Here is a 19,992-nt window from a genome sequence, read left to right on the forward strand (position 1 = left end):
AGGACCACCATCACACTAACAGAAGGAGTCAAATTTGCTAATTTCAACATAATATTTTGAGGTTCGTGAAAGAAATCGGAATGGGTGACTATTGGATCAAGATGTTTTATGAAGGTATGAAAAACTACTATATAGCTGGCTCCCAGTGATATTGCACTTCAGTGCTGGCTTCAGTTCTCAGATCCAGTGCTTACAGCCATCTTTTACAAACAATGCTTGATTAATCAGCACTAAATCTGTTAAGTTCAACCAACAAAACTACAATGACACTAAATGTCCTTTTGAAAATTTGTGTCTGATAGAACCTTTCCAATTCCATCTTTTCACTGTATTAAAAAATCACATTTTCTCTTGTTTTGGAGTTTTATACATTAATAGAAATGCAGACAGTTACTCCTCTACATGAGTTAATCAAATAATCAAATAAATGTTGCAATTCTTATTTTTTGAAAAAATAAATATTTAATACCCCTGATTTTATTGTTGCTTGGAAAATATAGACCACCACAAATCCTTTATTTCAAACCAACAGCCGTATTTAATGTGCTCACATCAGTACTTTGTGTAAATTGTGTCAGAAACTCACACTCTTTGGACATTCCAACTGCAAAGCACTTCTGTAGGCGGCAATACTGACAACGGTTCCGCGTCACCTTGTTGATAATGCAGTTCTTGTCCCGGTGACACGTGTACACCATGTTTTTCTGGATGCTTCGGCGGAAAAAACCCTGCAGAGACAGATACATATAGGAAGGCAGGGGAGGGTGGGGATGCATTATAAAAGCAGCGTCTCACATAGTTATCCTCACTTCACTTCTAATCTTCTGCAACTGCATTTTTGCTAAAACATCCACACAGCTCCACTGAAATCCTCTTGTCACTGGATATCATAATGTCACAACAGTGTGTATAACAATGTGCTGGATGTTTTGGTTTTTTTTATTGCCATTAATACTGAGCGAAAAGAGAGTGTGTCCCAGCTGGGAGCTTCAAATGCTGCTTTGAGCTGGGAAATTGAGTACAAGCAGGAACAGACACTAAAGTATTTAATGGTATTAAAAAGTGAGGCTGCTTGTACAGCATGGAAGACTTAACCAACAACTTGCCATATCTGAACTTAAAGTAACATTAAATTTCTGCAGAAGACCAAATGAGTGTTCTAATAATTAATTACTAGAGGATTTCAAATGAACTCAATCTGTGAGTCTGTCCAAAAAGTTTTAGGCAACAAAGTGCCTAAAAACCTGGGGTTAGTGGAAAGATTTGTGTTGATGGAGAAGATCATTCCGATTTCAGAGACTCTGCTTTGGGATCTACGGGAGTTGGATTAAAAGGAAGATGATTTACTTTGCATAAATGGCACTAACGATTCCAAGTGAGTTCCTTCATAAAAGCTGCTCTTAGAGCATCTTAAGTGAATAACAAAGAGACCTCCTAAACTGAATGAAGGGACAGAATGGACACTACTGCTCAAATGCTCAGTGAAATTACTGGTATTGTGCTGTGTTTGAAATATAACTTAACGAGCTAAAGGCCAAATTTGTTTTTAAGGAACATTTTTTGTTCGATGAGAAATTTTGCCACAGAGTGGCTAACCACCATCTTCAGTGCTTTTGGACTGTTCTGACTTGCAGCTGAACAGACAGAGTCCTTCCCAGCTCGGTGCCATCAAAATACATTTGTGATAATATTATTCTACAGCATGCAGTTATTAACAAACATAAAAAAATGAAACATTATTATCTTGCTGTTCTAAAAGTTCCTTGGCCTTTGGTTATTTACACTTCTGATAGCCATCAATAAGCTTTGGGCATAATTTTGTTTGATATTTGAAAACGGTGCTTGGTAGAGTTTATATAAATTGGTTGGTTTCCTGGCACCGACCTGGCTGTTAAGCATAGTTCACAAATATTCAATAGGATTGAGGTCATGGCTTTTAGAAGGCAGTTCCAGAAGCTTCATGTTAGCCTGCTTTATTCATCCCAAACCAGTTTGATATGCGTTTGACATCACTGTCCTGTTGGCACACCCAGTTGTGTCCCAATCGTACAGATATTGATTTGAGGTGAATTTAATGAATCTGGAAGTACTCGTCCTTCTTCACTATTCCCTCAACTTTTTCCATTGTGCTCATACCACTAGCAGCAAAACAACCCCAAAGCACGATGCTTGACAGTGTTCATGGATTTCAAAGCCTCACCTTTATACCCCCAAACATATCTCTTGTTAATATAATCAAATAGCTCAAGTCTTTGTCTTGGTTGACCATAAAACTCCATTCATTTGGCTTGTCCATGTGGGCAGCTGTAAATTTCAGTCAAACTTGAAGCTGTCACCCGGTCTGGATGGGCCTGGACTCCCTTGCCTTGGTGGGTGCCAGAGGACGGGGGTGCCTACTGGGGTCAGCAGGGGAGCTGGCCCTAGGGAGGAGCATCTTGCCCCTCCTTTCTTTTCCTCCCCATCCCCGGCTGCCTCCCTCTTCCCGCTCCACCACACCCACCCACACAGGTAGGGCCTTGGGGTGTGGGTGTGTCACCAGGGTGCAGGGGAGACATCCCCCCCCTCTGTCCCCTTCTGGCCACCTGTGCCTCAATTTTATTCCACAACTTAGACATCCACATTATTCACACTCTCATAACACACACATATATATAGGGCCTTGAGGGTGACCACGCCAACGGCGTCCAGTGAATGGTCTGAGTATTCAACCCTACCTCTGGCGCCGGTGCCCACCTCTCAATTTTAAATCCATGTAGACATTGAGGGTTCTCGGGAGGGGCCGTGCTAACACCTGCTGCTCTCCGGCAGCAGCACCATGCCCTCCCCTGTTTTAAATGCACTTTAGAACAACACGCAGCAACACTACACATGAGCGGGAGGAGGGAGGTATGGGGTCTTCACACACCCCCGTTCTCTGCCAGCCATCGGGGCGGGGGGCCTCCCTGCTTCTGCGAGGCCTGGGGCGGTCTGCTTGCCTCCACCCCGGGGGAAAGGGTCACATCTCTTGGGTCTGGGTGCCGTTTCCCCCTCTGGGGGCGAGGGTACCTGGACCCGGGGTATAGAGTATGTTTGGGGAGTGCGATTGTGTGTACATGTGCATATATGTCTATTCCTACGTTGGGTGAGTGCTGAGTATTTGTATATGTGTGCATGAGGGTGGGAATGCATGTTTGTGTCTGTGTGTGCCTGTTTGTCTGTGTCTATATGTCAGGTCAGGTCTTAGACTCCACCTCCCTGGGAACACCCAGGCCCTCCAAAGTGTGGAGGCCTATCTCCCCTCACCACACTCCCTGCCGGTGACTGATGCACTCAGGGGTCGGTGCATTGGTGGTTCTTGGTGTCCGGGGCTGGGCGCTCAGGTATGCACCAGCTCACTCCCGGTGGCTACTTGGCGGGGCCTGGTGCCTGTCGCTCGGTCAGGCCTCTTCCGGGGCAAAGGGGGGCCTCGAACCTCCGGCCTCGGGGCCTGCAGCTCGGTTCACTCTGGCACAGCTGGCTGCCGGCAGAGCCGGCGGGCGCGCCAGTGCAGCCCCCTCTGGCTTCTGCTCCGTGGCTACTGGGTGACCCCTCGTCTGGGGATCTCCTCAGCCCTTCCCAGGAGGGTGGCACGGATGCCCCTCCGGTGGTCCTCCTTGGGCTCTCGCACTCTGGGGTCCCTGGATGTCTGGAGCCTGGATCTCCTCCATGCCTGCTCCATGCCCTGGGGGACGGGGCTATGGCCCTCCACACCCTCTAGCAGACCGTTACATGGGGAAACCTTCTGTATACAAGCGCGCTGATCCACACGGGTGTGCACATGGGTGTTCACTGTTCGTAGACATAAACTACACCTTTCTTAGCTGCTACTTCAAAGCACATTGTGCGCTGTCGGTCCTGCGTGCTGCACAACAACATTCAATATTTAGTATTTATTGCTGTTTACACTTAGCTAGATTAACATGATGGTGTTGTGTTTAGTATGTTGCTTTGTTTTTTTTTTGCTTGTTTTCTATTCTTTTTCTCTCAACAGGTGATCCAGGAGATTTTTTTTTCTCTTTGTCTTTGTAAGTGCCCTTTCTCACTGTCCCTCTTCCCTTCTGTTTTTCTTTTCCTTCCTCTCTTTCTTTCTCCCTTTCCTATCCCCCAATCATGTCTGTCTCATCTGTAACAACTGAAAATAAAATAAATAATAACAACAAAAGTTGATCAAATGGACCAATACGGCAATGCCATGATGATCCATTTGGCAAAATAAATCCATTTGGTATCCTTGTTGGTCTTCAGACAACAATTCTGATGGCTAAAGAACCAAATGGGACAGACAAAAAAAAAAAAAAAAAAAGAAGCTGTCAATATTGGAGCCGGGGCTTCCTTCTTGGTCAGCACCCTCTCAGTCTATGTCAAGGTAAATTGCACTTCACTGTGGACAGTGACCCTGGTGTTTCAGCAGCTCTCAGTTCATTGCAGGCTTGAGCCTTGGTGATTCCTGGATTGTTCCTGAACATCCTAACCAATTTCTACTCATCTGATAGTGGAAACTGAGTCTTATGACAGGTTATGGCAAAGTGTTGACATATATGAATAGTACTTACGTACAACTGTTTGAACTGATGAAATGAATTATGAAATGGCTCCAAGAGACCCCAGAAAGTAGATTCTGTTCATGTGGACATTGCACTTTCAGTGGGAGAAACTTTTCATCACTCATCCAAGTCTCTTTCTCAGTCTCCCCAACCTTATAAACAGTAGATTTATATGACTGCAACTGGCACAACTGACTAATAATGGGTCGTGAGGTCAATTTCATCATCATTAATATGCAAACTGTCGTGACCATTGATCAGAGTACCATGGTGGTACATTATAAATTGATTTCCCCAATATATAAATCATGGTAATCCACCTGGCACTGAACCGGATACACTACATGACCCTTTTGTGCAAGGGGACCTAGTCCTTCCTGTGGACCAGAGAGGGGGGGGCGGGGGGGTTGAAAGCCACTGAAATGTTATGGCTTGAGAAAATGCGCCTCAGCTGTTCCTGGGATAACCACATTTACTCAGGGCCTTCTTGAAATGATGCTCTTCTGCTTTCTTGGCCGCTGTGTCTGTGGGGATGTTTGTACTGTGTTGTAGCGTCCTGATGAAACCCAGTTTCTGCTCCAGTGGGTAATAAGACTCAGACCTTAAATACTGCTCTGTATTGATTTACAGTGCACATTTACTTTTAAATTTCCCCAATACTGATGGAAATCTTGTCTGCAATGGTGGAGAGGTTGGCAGATGAGATGAGGTCAGGCAGGAGTCTCCGTGGCCTATAATGTTTGCAGATGACATTGTGATCTGTGGTGAGATTGGGGAGCAGGTGGAAGACCTGGAGAGGTGGAGGCATGCCCTAGAGAGAAGAGGAATGAAAGTCAGAAGAAGCAAGACTGAATATGTGTGTGAATGACAGGGAGGCAGGTGGAAAGGTGAACAACTAATAAACAGAGATGAGTTTAAATAGACGACAGAAGAGAGAAAATACAGGGGAGAGAAGAGTGCAGGCAGTATGGAGTGGGTGGAGATGAGTGCCAAGGGTGATTTGAGACAGGACAGCTGTAAGAGTGAGAGCGAGGGTTTACAAGATGATAGTGAGACCTGCTATGATGTATGGGTTGGTGTCTGAGAAGAGGTCCCTAGGGATAGGGTGAGATGGAAGCAGATGATCTAAGTAGTAACGCTGTTTGCTGAGAGATATGACAAACTACATACAGTGTTGGGAAGGTTACTTTTAAAATGTATTCCACTACAGATTACAGATTACAGATTATATGCCCCAAAATGTATTTTGTAACGTATTCCGTTACGTTACTCAATGAGAGTAACGTAACGGAATACTTTGGATTACTTAATATATTATCATGCTTTTTACAACTACATGAATGTCCTATTGCTGTGTGATTTATTACTATTACTGAAGGTTACTCGCCATACCAATACCAACTAGATCTTTGAATTTTAATATAAATGAGTAACAGTAGGTGGACATTAGGTAAGGCTGCACTTTTTGCAGCGATCTCGTATAGAAAACTATTCCGAACCGTAGTAAAGGGACCTCTGGCTAATACGGTGGGTTCCGTGTCGGGCTCGTAGCTGAAAACTAGCTTTACTTTGTTGTCTGGGTCAACTTTGCTAGCGAGAGACAGAGAGAGGCGTTGAAAGGCTGCTCCAACGGAACTTATTGTTTCGTAGGAAAACACGAACACAGTGTACAGTCGAGTCTTAATAGCTTACTTACAAATGGGCTCGTCAGGCACTCTTTTTGGCTGCAGTGGTTATTATTATATTTACATGCTTCCAGCTCCCGTTTCTGCTCGGTGACAGCTCGTACTTTTCCTTTTTCTTCCTCCCTCGCTCACAGACACATAACGGGTATGGCAGTCCATTCTCCCTGCAGCACGGACTACACTGCCCATCAGGCTACATGCTTTAGTGCTATGCCTTTAACACTGCCTATTGCCTTCATATTAAATCATTTTTTGAATAATAATTTTTAAAAATATTTCTTCATGTCATTATGTGGGCCGCAAGTAGAGGTGAGACACAGGCAATAGAGCCTCTTAATGCGTGTTTTGTTTGGGTTTCCACCGGCGTGGAATTACCAAACATAGAGAGGGGACAGCCGAACATATGAAACAGGAAAAGACCGCCGTGTAATCCCTTTATTTCAACAAAGTAACTGTATTCTGAATACCACCTTTTTAAACGGTAACTGTAACGGAATACAGTTACTCATATTTTGTATTTTAAATACGTAACGGCGGTACATGTACTCTGTTACTCCCCAACACTGACTACATATTAGTGACCTGTCAAAATGTAAACTGTTTTACAGTCTACATGATCCATTGCAAGGGACTCAAATTTTAAAAACATGTAGAATTTGGAAATTTTGAAAACTTTGGTTTCTGAAGTTGTGTGTTTGAGAGCGTCTTCTACCTTGCATGGAGAAAAATAAATAAATACAATCTGTGGATAGTTTGAAAGTGGACCAACATCTGTCTCTTCATCAGTCAGAACACTTTAGTGCCAAATTTAACCAAGTGACCCATCCAAGCACAAAGAGAACATGCAACCTCCATACAGAAAATTTTAAAAGTGAGCGTTTGAACCCAATTGGAAGGCAAGCAATTGGGTGTGAGGGGAAAAGAAGACAAGAGGCAGGAAGACGAGAGCAAAGGGAGATGGGGCAAACACAAACTAAAGGAGAGAGCACGATTTTTAATCATGTTGAATGATGCTGCATGCACACTGGACTGCCCCCTCAAAGGAAAGCAATAAGGAAGATGATTCATATCCTCAGAAAGATCTGGGACACAACAGTAGGTTTAGGAACATGTTTGTTTTGATGCAGAGTGGCAAAAAGCAGGGATGCAACTAAAGAAAGTAAGAGTCTTCAATATCCTAGTCTGCAGATATTAATTTAGCTCTTAAAATGATTTTTATACATCATCCAAATCCTTTTGCAGATGGTTGAAGGCATTTCTGCCTCAGGAACTTCCTTCACTATGGAGAGGTTCCATTTGCAATATCTCCCTGTGACAGATGGGACCTTGCATTTCCTTTCATTAGGGAAGTGGGATGATGATGGGTTAGAAATTAGATCACAGGATTGAAACTGCAGTCTCTGTTGCCCATCTTGCCTCAGACTCAAGCATCTGTCAAGTACCAAGCAGCACACTTGGTAGCACGGATACAAGCTGAACTCAGCCATTTGTGTCTGAGCCATGATAGCACGTGAGCAGACCGAGGTCACCTTTGCTCATTTGATATTATTCATTTCTTTAATAGAAGCCTTTATATTGGATGATGTAAGCTGAGTGAGCTGGTAAATATTACTTGTGAGGTCTGATGGATAACAATGGGAGAGACACGCATACAGCTGATGCATAAGTGTGTTCAGGTTGGATTCTGAATCCAAGGCTACCCAGGTACTTAAGTCATTCAAAGTTAAGCGCATCCAGGTCACTTAGCCTTGGAAGTCTATGTGTATGTGAGATAGTATGTGATAGTATATTGGAAGTTGGACCTGCAGAAGGTGATGTGTTATGTACTGTCTATAAAATGTTTCTCAAGATTTTGGGGGATCCTCTACTTGGAAGAGGCTTGTTGACAGTTCAAGGCTGCTTCCAAGGAACCAGATATTCCTGCAATTTATTAAAGTGGTAATAGTTATCAGGACTTTCTAAAAGTATTTCAGTCGTTTTCTTTGGACATTGACTTTTTCACTCATTTACAGTCCAGTTCTTCAGTCCTTGGACTTCTCAGAGTCCTTTTTGTTTTTCTTTCTTTCTTTTTTTTTCTGTTAAGCAGCTTGAATCTTTCAAAGATAAAAAATGGCACCAAACATAAGGGATGAATCTGACAACCTAGCAAAGAACTATATCTTCAGTTACTTTGTTACTAGCAGGCTGTATCAAAAACACATAATTTGTTCTAATTTCTTTAGCTGAATCTGCAAAAAATGCCAAAGATAAATATGTCATTATAACAGGCATAACATTGTTTTTGCAACAAGGAGTACTCGCAAAGAGCCATTGGAAAAAGTTGGCATATGTCAGCATGGTATGTAGTGTATCCTTAAGAAGCATGGGAAAAAAATGCAGCAAAGAACTGAGAAATGCATCTAGCCCTTCAGTTGATCCATACAGTATTTACCAGAACCTCATTAGAAGTACATTTACTGGAATGGTGACTATCAAGAAGCCATTCTTAAAGAAAAAAACTAGGAGAAAAGGCTGCCAAGGTACACAAGAACTGTACTGAAAATCAGGGGTAGCACAGCTGATGGAGTGATGACTCAAATTTGACCTTTTTGGCTCATTGTGTACAGAGGAGGTGAGGAGACAGGTTCAGTCCTGAGTGTTTATCTGTAAAACAGGATGAAGGCTCTGTGATGGTTTGGGGATATGGGTAAACTTTATAAATAAAGTTTATAAGTTTATTATGTTTCCACCAGCGGTATTGGACATCAGGTCAAAACTGATGGAATTATGAACAAAGAAAAGTCCTGTCAGTTTTTGATACACAATGCAATAACATCTGGAATGCGTCTGATTGGAGAAATGTTAATTTGTCAGCATGGCAATGATCCCAAACATGCTATCACATGCCTCCCCAGAGCCCAGACCTCAGTTTTACTGAAACAGTGTGGTATCATCTCGACAGAGAACAGACAACATCCAAAGAAGAGCTTTGATCCCTGAAGGCTATTTAAATAAATGACCAAAAAGATTTTAGATTAGATGAAACTTCATTAATCCCTCGGGTGGGTTCCTCCAGGAAATTTAGTTTCCAGTAGCACAGCACCGACAGAAGTTGCATGTTACAGATACAATAAAGGGGAATGAGAGTAAGGATATGAGCATAAATATACGATATATACACATATATAAATACAAAATATATAATAGGGATGAATGGGAATACCAGTGGATTGCACATTTGAGTGAGTCTATTGCACAGTGATTACTGCACAGTCGAATATAAGAAAAAATATTACAAATATTGCACAGTGAAAAAAATCACTACAGCTCAGTTGTTCCCGCCCTCCTTTGTCCTCCTGTTTCCCCTCCCTCTCTCCTCCAACGAGGAGTTAAACAGTCTGATGGCGTGTGGGACAAAGGAGTTTTTAAGTCTGTTGGTTCTTGACTTTGGGAGAAGCAACCTGTCGTTTAATAGGCTCCTCAGATTGTTTACGACCGTGTGCAGAGGATGCCCAGCATTGTTCATAATGTCCAGCAGTTTCTTTAGTGTCCTTTTCTCTGCCACTGTCACCAGAGTGTCCAGCTTCATGCCGACCACAGAGCCAGCCTTCCTGATCAGTTTTTCCAGCCTGGATGAGTCCTTGTTTGCTGTGCTGCTCCCCCAGCACACCACAGCATAGAACAGTACTCCTGCAACCACCGACTGGTAAAACATCCTCAGGAGCTTCCTGCAGATGTTAAAAGACCTCAACCTCCTGAGGAAGTACAGTCGGCTTTGGCCTTTTTTATACAGGTGCTGCGTGTTGCATGACCAGTCCAGTTTGTTGTCCACCCACAGCCCGAGGTACTTGTACATGTTGACCACCTCCACCTCCTCTCCCACTATCTGAACTGGCAGTGACCCTGCTCTAAACTTCCAGAAGTCCACAACCAGTTCCTTGGTCTTTGAGGTGTTGAGTTGCAGGTGGTTTGTGTGACTCCATGTGACGAAGTTCCTCACCAGACTCCTGTACTCTTCCTGATCATCCCAGACACACCCCATGATGGCCGTGTCGTCTGCAAACTACCACAGTGTCAAACGTGATGTCCTTCAGCCTGACGTACTGTGGTCTGTCAGTGAGGTAGTCGGAGATCCAAGCGACCAGGCAGGGGTCCACCTGCATCCTGTTTAGTTTTTCCTGAAGCAGACGGGGCCGGATTGTATTAAAGGCACTAGAAAAGTCAACAAACAGCATCCTGACCGTGCCTTTTCCCTTGTCCAGGTGTGAGTGGGCTCTGTGTAGGAGGTACAGGATGGCATCCTCCACTCTGACATCCGCTTTGTAGGTGAACTGTAGTGGGTCCTGGGCATGTTGTACCTGTGGTCGGAGGTTGTTGAGGAGGAGCCGCTCTAGAGTCAGTGCCACCGGTTGTCTCCTGACCTGGTCCACTGTGACACTGGGAGTAGATGGGGGGGGGGGGGCTGTCATGCTGTTGAGAGAGTGGTTGGAGGAGGGGGTGGCTGTGGGTCAGGAGGTAGAGCTGGTCATTTACTGATTGGAAGGTTGGTGGTTCGATCCCTGGCTCCTCCAGTCTGCATGTCAAGTATCCTTGGGCAAGATGCTAACCACAAGTTGCTCTCCGATGCATGCATCGGAGTATGAATATGTGTGAATGTACTTAGAAAGTGAATGTACTTAGAAAGTGAATGTACTTAGAAAGCACTATGTGAGAATGGGTGTGATTGGGTGAATGTGGCATGTTGTATAGAGCTTTGAGTACTCCGGGAGAGTAGAAAAGCGCTATATAAGAATCAGTCAATTTATCATTTACCATAGTGTCAGGGGGAGAATTGAGGGACATAGGAGAGTAGGGAGAGGGCTCTGTAAAGGTGAGGGTGGTGGGGTCAAACCTGTTGAAGAAGTTGTTGAGTTCGTTTGCTTTCTCCACAGCCACCCCCCTCCCGCCCCCACACTGTGCTGCTCTTGATGTTGTGGCCTGTGATGGTTTTCACACCATTCCAGACCTCCCTTATATTGTTCCTCTTCAACTTTTGCTCCACCTTCCTCTTGTAGGTGTCTTTTGCTTCCCTTAGGCAGCGTTTCACCTCTCGCTGTGCTGCTTTCATCTCCTCCTTCACTTTGCTTCTGAAGGCCTTCTTCTTCATGTTGAGGACAGCTTTGACTTCCTGTGTTACCCACAGTTTGTTATTGGGATAGCACCGTACCGTCTTAGCAGGGGCGACCACATCCACACAAAAGTTGAGATAGACAGTGTGTTGCACTCTCTATATCCTCGCTATGTGGGCTCAGAAGAACATCCCAGTCTGTGGTGTCATAGCAGTCTCTCAGAGCTTCCTCTTTTTCTGGGGTCCATCTCCTAATGGAACGCGTTGTCAAAGGCTGCCTTTGGACGAGGGGTGTGTACTGTGGCTGTAAGTAGACCAGGTTGTGGTCTGACTTCCCTAGTGGGGGGAGGGGGGTGGCTCTGTATGCATCTGTCACATTAGCATACATCAAGTCAATTGTCCTGTTGTTTCGTGTGGGACAGTTCACAAACTGGTGAACAGCAGCCAGAGTAGAATCCAGTATGACATGATTAAAGTCTCCAGATATATTAATGAAAGCCTTGGGGTGTTGTGTCTGCAGTCTTGCTGTAACTGTATTTCCTCACAGGCAGCTGTTGCATCAGCCCTCGGAGGGATGTAAACACACACACAGATCACATGACTGAACTCTCGAGGTAGATAATATGGTCGCAAGCTAACAGCTAGCAGCTCCAGGTCCAGACAGCATACCGATACTTTAACGGAGACGTGTCCAGGGTTACAATATCTGTTGTTAATGTAGACAATGAGTCCCCCACCTCTGCTTTTTCCGCTGGCCTGTACGCACAGGCCTATCGGCTCTCACGGATGTAAATCCACATAGGTCTACGTTAGTCTGAGGCGTTAGTTTGGTTAGCCATGTCTCCGTGAAGATAAACAAACTGCACTCACAGTAGAGTCGGTGGCTGTTCAAAAGAGACAGTTCATCAATCTTATTCTGTAGCAAGTTCACGTTGCCCATTATCACGATCGCTTTCCTCGCACCAGCCTTGCAGCCTCTGTAGCTCCTTTTTAGCTCGGCCGGGATGTTGTGTCTCATGCCGGTCTGTGTCTTTGTGTTTAGTGCCAGCAGCTTCGCTCTCGAATAGACGAAGGAGCTGGTTCCAGAAGTTTTAAAAAGTGTGTTATCCATGCTATATCTAAGAGGTAGAAAGTAAAGTAACTAGAGGAAGATGAAAAAAAGTTTGAAAGTAGTATAAAAATAGTTAAAAGTTAAGAAACAAGTACAGTGTTGCAGAGCTACTTGGAAAGGCTGCCGTCACTCCAGCGCCATCTTGGATTTTCTGAGGAAGCTTCAGGCTGTGCCAAAGAATAAACGTGGACCTACTATAAATGTTGACTTTCAAGCTTGTTGGAATTATACAAACTCTCAAAATATACAAATTATACATATTTACCATTTTCCTAGTAAAATATAAAGAAAAGGATGGCTTAAGACTTTTGCACAATACTGTAGTTTCATGCGGTAAGTTAGTACAGCTTGGGTATTAGGGTGAAGAGACTAGCAACAGCAATGCAGTTTGTTCCGAATATTGTACAACCCCAATTCTAGAAAAACTGAGACAGTGTAAAAAATGTAAAAATAAATAAACAAAAATGTTTCAAAAAGTCATAAACTCACATTCACAATAGAATACAGAAAACTGCAGCAGCACATGTCCAGAAACACACGTCTTATAATGATAGTCCATACAGTCAATATTTTGTAACTGAGATCAGTTGCTGAACCTTTGGGAGAGGAAAGCTGTCCCACTCTGCTCTGATACATGACTCTAGCTGCTCAACAATCAGTTGTTGAATTTTTCATTTCATGATGTGCCAAATCTTTTCTGTTAGTGAGAGGCCTGGACTGCACAGAGGTCATTTCAGCCCCCACACTCTTCTACTACGAAGCCATGCTGCTGTAATACATGCAGTATGAGGCTGAACATTGCCTTGCTGAAATATGCAACACCTGAAAAGACATAATCTGGATGGGAGCATATGTTGCTCTAAAATGTGGTATAGCAGTCAGTGTTGATGGCACCTTTCCAGATGTGCAAACGGATGTGTCCTCCGTTTTTTGAAATGTGTGCTAATAACAACCGGGATAGTCTGCTCTCTTTAGATGTGGCGTCCATATTGTCAAAATTCAAAACAGAATTTTAGAATTGTCTCTTGAAATTTTCAGATTTGCCTATTGATATTATGGATGGTGAAGTCTTCATGACTATCATGAAAGAATGTTATTCTGAAATACATCTGAATAAAATATTAGTTTATACGTTTGCAAATCATTGTATTATGTTTTGATTTACATTTTACAGTGTCCCAATTTCTTGGAATTAGGGTTTCAAGTATTTCTTATTTTTATTACTTCCATAAAATAAAGATCCCTGCAAATACGTTTTGATTACCAGTTCCTAATATAATGTTTAAATGGTGACACTGTGAAAATCCTGTGCTTTTAAAAATGGAGGGAGGAGTTTTTACATCAGATAAACTCCAAGAAGTCACAGGTGATGTTGTTATTAAGTTCTGTAAGAGTTTGTCTGTTGTACAAAGGAGGAAAATGTTACTCTGCATTTGCATGGGTACCCCTCCTCAGTGAATCTGTTTTTCAGTTCTGCTCTATTTTGACACTTCATGTCTAGTTGCTTGTGTGGTTTTCCACCCCCACACAGAACATGTTGGCAGAGGTACAAAAGCAGTAGAATTTGTGTTAAAGTTGTTTAGCATTTTTGATGGCTGGTAATAAGTAAAAAAAAAAATTCTATGTTCATACACAGTCTGAATAACAAATGTAAAATACAGTGAAATTAAACAATGTGGTGTCACATTCAGTCCTAATAAAGTCAGACTGCTTTCAAGCTTGACTGTTTTTATCAAAGATTTGGTATTTGATTAACAAGATATTATAAATAAGAAATACAGTAAGTTTATACACTTCCCATTTTAGAAAAAGAAGGGCTCTTTGTATAGGTTGGCATTCCTCTACAGATTCCTACAGATTACTGAGTTATGTCCCATTATCTGGCCTACCTGACACTACCAGTGAAATGTTTAAATACAAGAACAGAAAACACAGATGAATGTGGCGTTCTTTGTCTACAGGTAGCCACCAAGGTTGTGCCAAGAAATAAAAGTCCTACGAATGCCAATTTGAATTACAATCCCACATCTAAGCAGCATGAAACAAAAATAAGAAATTACTGTTGCATTTATAAATGCAGAGGGTTTTTTAACTCACTGAGTAGAAATATATAGTATATAATAGCTTGCTGTCTGTTACTAATATCCAGTTTTAATTCCTCCTTTATCTTCTGTCACTCTCCTTGTTCAACCCCTTTTTTCCTCTGAGAAAGCAGTTCATTTCCTTTTAAATGGGTGAGTTTCCACATATTCTTGCATCTTTCCCATGTCCCTGAACCCTCTGAATCCCAAGGTTGAATGTGAAGGTTGATTACATTACAATGAGGTGATGAAGGCTGTCTAAATTTAAAGGCTCCTTCAGTTGCAGCCCACAAACGCCTGTGCATTCAGATTCATTTTTCTGGAAATTTATTTTAGCTGAGCAGCTGAAAAAGAAAGCAATTTTTACTTTGGAAAATGAATCCTTTTATTTTTCTAACAGAGCAGTGACTCCCTGGTGCTACTATACATACAAAGCCCTCCTGTCCATGTCTCTGTGCCTACTGAGAAGCTCCAACAGACTGTCAAGACCTCTCTGCTCAACCTGAATCACTAAGGTTTATCCTGCAGGACAGGATGTTTATAGAAAGACGGAATAATAAAGGGAACTGTGGACAGCTTCAATGAGGGTTTAATTTATATTATAGTAATAGTAATTTTAGTTCATATTACAATATTTTATTATCAAAGTGGGATTGTGGTGGTTTCAGTAGAATAGGTACTGAGGCCTTTCAAGGACAGCAAAAAGTTGTAAATTCAAAAACTTAAACTGTGCGGGTATTAGCACCAAAATGTACTTAAAATATAAATGTCAGGAAAATAGTGTTTTCTTTCTCCAGTTAAGTGAAACATGGTGTTTTTTAGATGTATATTGCTGCTACTTGTATGTGGGTGTTGCATATTACTGCTGTAGATTGGTATATGCTTGATGTATTTCTGGGTAAGTTAATATACAACATTACATCATATTTTGTAAGAATGTCATGTGTCATGTATAACGTCTCTCCTGTTAGACCCGCTACATCGGTTTACCCTTCATTTTATCTGAAACATGATCCAATATTTGAGACAGCTGAGTTAAATTCAACCACTGACCTTTCTTATGAATAAACATAAAATATAGATATCATATTATCATATATATTATAGTTATAATTTAGAATTAACCTTTGTAGCTGCTGCTGTCACAGTTGCTAGGCTAGACCATTGAATTTAACAGCCTCTCAATGCAGCCGCTGAATTTAGACACAGCTTCTGTGAGAAAAAGCGTTCTCTGCTTCCACGTTGGCATACCTCCTCTTTGTTCCAAATAAATTCTGATTAAACCAAAGACAGTATAAAAGATGGACATGAATTTCTGAAGTCAGCTTTTCATGCCTTCCTTGATGAGTGTGTGGTTTTTATACCACAATATATCTTTTGAAACATGCTATAACAAAATTACAAAAGTAATTTGAGGCATGATGCTTAAATATACTCTTTGTTACCCAAAATTACAAAATGTTGGGCAACAAAATAAAAATTTCCGCAGTTTCATGTGATGTATGTTGTCTTTGTTGTTAAATAAAATTGAAAAATAGTTAAAATAGATAAATGTGGACTGATTTCAATAAAGATTTTATCATTTTTAAGTTAGTAACTATGTACTTGGCCTTCATAAAGTAGCAACAGAGTCAGACACTTTCTGTGGAGAAGACTAATTTAGAACTAAAAAGAAAAAGAATAATTTTAACAAATAATACGTTGAATATGTTTGACTTAAGAAGCTTAAGTAAATCAAAAAGGATAAACTTTTTTAAGATGAGATGTATTTATTTTATTATTTTCTTCTGAATTGTACAAATTATCCTAAAATGTCCAACTATAAGTTTCATTTACGTTTAAATAGACTTTACAGCATTGCTGTTGGGCAACAGAAAGTTTATTTAAGCCTCATGCCTGTTACATGTCTATATTACATGTGAATGTATGATGCCAACCAATCAGTGTTTGAAAAAGTCCAACAGAAAAAATGTGGGAGTCACTATCAAGCATGATTTGAAGATGGGACACCTTTTTCTGACACATGGTTGGAGGAACATATGGTGTGAGACTGAGGTAAGAATATTTGCCCTAGTAATGATATTTAAAATGACATAACCTGTAAATAAAAAACAAGCGTGAGCATATGAAGCTGTAGAGATGTTTTCATGATTTTTTGTTTTTTTTATTTCGCATGTTAAGCGATTCAGTTTTTCTTTTCATTGCCTCAGGGCACTGCTGTGCGATATTGAAGGAGACGTTGATTTGGGCACATTTCGCATGCTGATGCTGATGTGATACTTCTTGCACAGTGAGAGGGCATTAAAAATTTCTCCTTTTCAGTGACAACAGTCGCTCAATCTCAATATGGGTGACTATGATGAGACTATTTCTCCTTCTATGAAAGAGAAATTGTGGATGAGCAAATTGTGCCATTTATGGACAAGAATACCAACCCAGTACACCAAGAAAATGGGGTTTCAAGATATTAGTCCTTGCTGGATCAATTCAGCTTTATTTATTTTGTGCCAAATCACAACAGGATCAAATTTTGAAGTTTACATTGGGAAAGCTGTCCAACCACCTGAGCTTCTAGGTGTAGGGGCAATTGGAAATGTGGTCCCAAATCCCAAATGGCCAACAATATGTGACAACCCCATCACCCCCCATCAGATGTGGCTCTCTGAGTCTGGTTCTGGCAGAGGTTTCTTCCTGCTAAAAGGGAGCTTTTCCATTCTTACTGTTGGCATGTGCTTGCTCATAGGCCATTGTCTGATTTTGATGTTTTCTCTGTATTACTGTAGAATCAATATGAAATGACACTGGAAAATAAAAACCTAAGCCTGTTTTAAGTGATATACGTAAATATGTTTCAAGTGTTTTTCTACACTTTATTTTATAATTTGTTGAAATTTCTTGAGAGATTTTCTTATGTTTTATTGCTCTCTATCTTTTGATAAATGAGATAATAACTTTCTCTGTTGTTTTTTACCATTAAATATCCTCGCCCCTGCAGGCGGTCGATCCTTCAAGCTCGGGTCCTCTACCAGAGGCCTGGGAGCTTGAGGGTCCTGCGCAGTATCTTAGCTGTTCCTAGGACTGCGCTCCTCCAGACAGAGATCTCCGATTTTGTTCCTGTGTGTTGGAGCCACTCGCCTAGTTTGGGAGTCACTGCACCAAGCACTTCGATTACCACTGGGACCACTGTTACCTTCACCCTCCACATCTTCTTGAGCTCTTTTCTGAGCCCTTGGTATTTCTCCAGCTTCTCGTGTTCCTTCTTTCTGATGTTGCTGTCATCGAGAACCACTACATCTATAACTACGGCCATCTTCTTCTGTTTGTCTACCACCACTATGTCCGGTTGTTTAGCCACCACCATTTTGTCCGTCTGTATCTTGAAGTCCCACAGGATCTTAGCTTGGTCATTCTCCACCACCCTAGGGGCATCTTCCAGTTTGACCTCGGGACTTCCAGGCCATATTCAGCACAGATGTTTCTGTATACTATGTTGACCACTCGGTTATGGTGTTCCATGCCTGCCTGCCTGCTAGCATCTTGCACCCTGCTGTTATGTGCTGGATTGTCTCTGGGGCATCTTTACACAGCCTGCACCTGGGGTCTTGCCTGGTGTGATAGACCCCAGCCTCTATGGATCTTGTGCTCAGAGCTTGTTCTTGTGCTGCCATGATTAGTGCCTCTGTGCTGTCTTTCCATCCAGCTTTGTCCAGCCACTGGTAGGACTTCCGGATGTCAGCCACCTCCGCTATCTGCTGGTGGTACATACCGTGCAGAGGCCTGTTCTTCCATGATGGTTTCCCCTCTTGCTCCTCTTTCTTGGTTTTCTGCTGCCTGAGGTATTCACTGAGCGCGCGGTCAGTTGTGGCCATCTTCCTGATGTATTCGTGGATGTTCGTTGTCTAATCCTAGACCATGGTATTGACACTCACTAGTCCCCGGCCTCCTTCTTTCCACTTAGTGTACAGCCTCAGGGTGCTGGACTAAAGGTGAAACCCTCAATGCATGCTCACGAGCTTCATTTTCTTGATTTCAGTGGCTTCTTTCTCCTTCTTTGGCCAGCTTTTTATCCCAGCAGGGTACCTGATCACAGGCAGGCGTAGATGTTGATAGCCAGATCTTGTTCTTACCATTCAGCTGACTCTTCAGCACTTGCCTGACCCTCTGCAGGTACTTGGTGGTTGCAGCTTTGCTGGCGGCCTCTTCATGGTTTCCGTTTGCCTGTGTGATCCCCAGGTACTTGTAGCTGTCCTCAATCTCTGCAATGTTGCCTTCTAGTAGTTAGATTCCCTCAGTCCTTCTCTCTCCCTCTCCAATCCAAACAACATTCCGATGTCGTTGCTGTATATACTGGTGGTGTGGATCAGTGAATCAATCTTTCATGCACCCTTGGCATACATCTTGATGTCATCCATGTACAGGAGGTGGCTGACAAATGCTCCATTCTGTAGGCAGTCTTCTCAATGATCTCACCGAGGGGGTTCAGGCTTATGCAGAACAGCAGTGGGGACAGAGCATCTCCTTGGTAGGTCCCGCACTTGATGGTGACTTGTGCTATGGGCTTGAAGTTGGCCTCTAGTGTTGTCCGCCACATCCCACATCCCCATTGAGTTCCTGATGAAGGCTCTTAGGGTCCTGTTGATCTTGCACAGTTCTAGGCATTCCAGGATCCTGGTGTGGGGCATTGAGTCATAGGCCTTCTTGTAGTACAATACAATACAATACAATTTATATAGCACATTTAAAAACCAGAGGTATGCCAAAGTGTTTCACAGAACCAATTAAGAGCAATAACAGATACAAATACTGATATGCTGACAGGTGTGAGACATAACTAACCAATAATACACCAGGCATAGTAGGCACAATCCAAAAGGCTGAAGGTTAAATCATTATAAATATTAATCAGAGCAAAACGATAAATTATAGTACACTTACTCTAGGAAGACAGGAAGAGTAGGCTAAATAAAAAAGTTTTTGATCAAATACTAAAAAATACTGTTGTTTAGACTAGAATAGGGTGCCCAGTAATAAAACTGTCAGGTGCCCGTCACCATTTTGAGATCCGTGGCAATGTGTCTTGCATCTCCCTTCTAGAAGTATTGTGAAAGTGAAATGAAGTGTTAAATGGTCTACTGAGCAGTGTTTTGTCTTCCATCGGATGCCTCTGAGGAATCAAAAGAACTCGGTGAAGTGTTGATATTAATAATTGGGGGCTCGTCCGGGATTCCAATAGGAGGCTAAGGAAGGGGGTTCGACCAGCGAAACGAAAAAGCGACCCGGGTCATCTTAAATAAAGGTAGGCACCGCCTGTAAGTGTGCATATTGGAGTTTATTTAAATTGTCTGTTTGCTAAGTTGATCGAATTCTTAGTGTCAATTTGCTGCAGTAGACAAAGAGGCGGTGTGTGAGCATCATCCGTCCCAGTGCGCTAGAGCAACTAAATTGGGGTGTAATAAGCCAAGTAAAC

The 19,992-nt window shown here is 42.4% G+C and overlaps 1 protein-coding gene across 1 annotated transcript in view; it reads right to left on the bottom strand.

Moving 5' to 3' along the window:
• Nucleotides 1-19,992, bottom strand: part of LOC135933323 (retinoic acid receptor beta-like) — a 117,396-nt gene that overhangs the window by 43,676 nt on the left and 53,728 nt on the right. The window contains exon 3 of the mRNA XM_065471457.1: nucleotides 587-728. Within this exon, the coding sequence (XP_065327529.1) occupies nucleotides 587-728 (142 nt within the window). The remainder of the gene's footprint in view (nucleotides 1-586; nucleotides 729-19,992) is intronic.

The sequence above is a fragment of the Pelmatolapia mariae genome, linkage group LG22 (genome assembly GCF_036321145.2).
Source record: "Pelmatolapia mariae isolate MD_Pm_ZW linkage group LG22, Pm_UMD_F_2, whole genome shotgun sequence".
In the NCBI taxonomy this organism is placed as follows: Eukaryota; Metazoa; Chordata; class Actinopteri; order Cichliformes; family Cichlidae; genus Pelmatolapia; species Pelmatolapia mariae.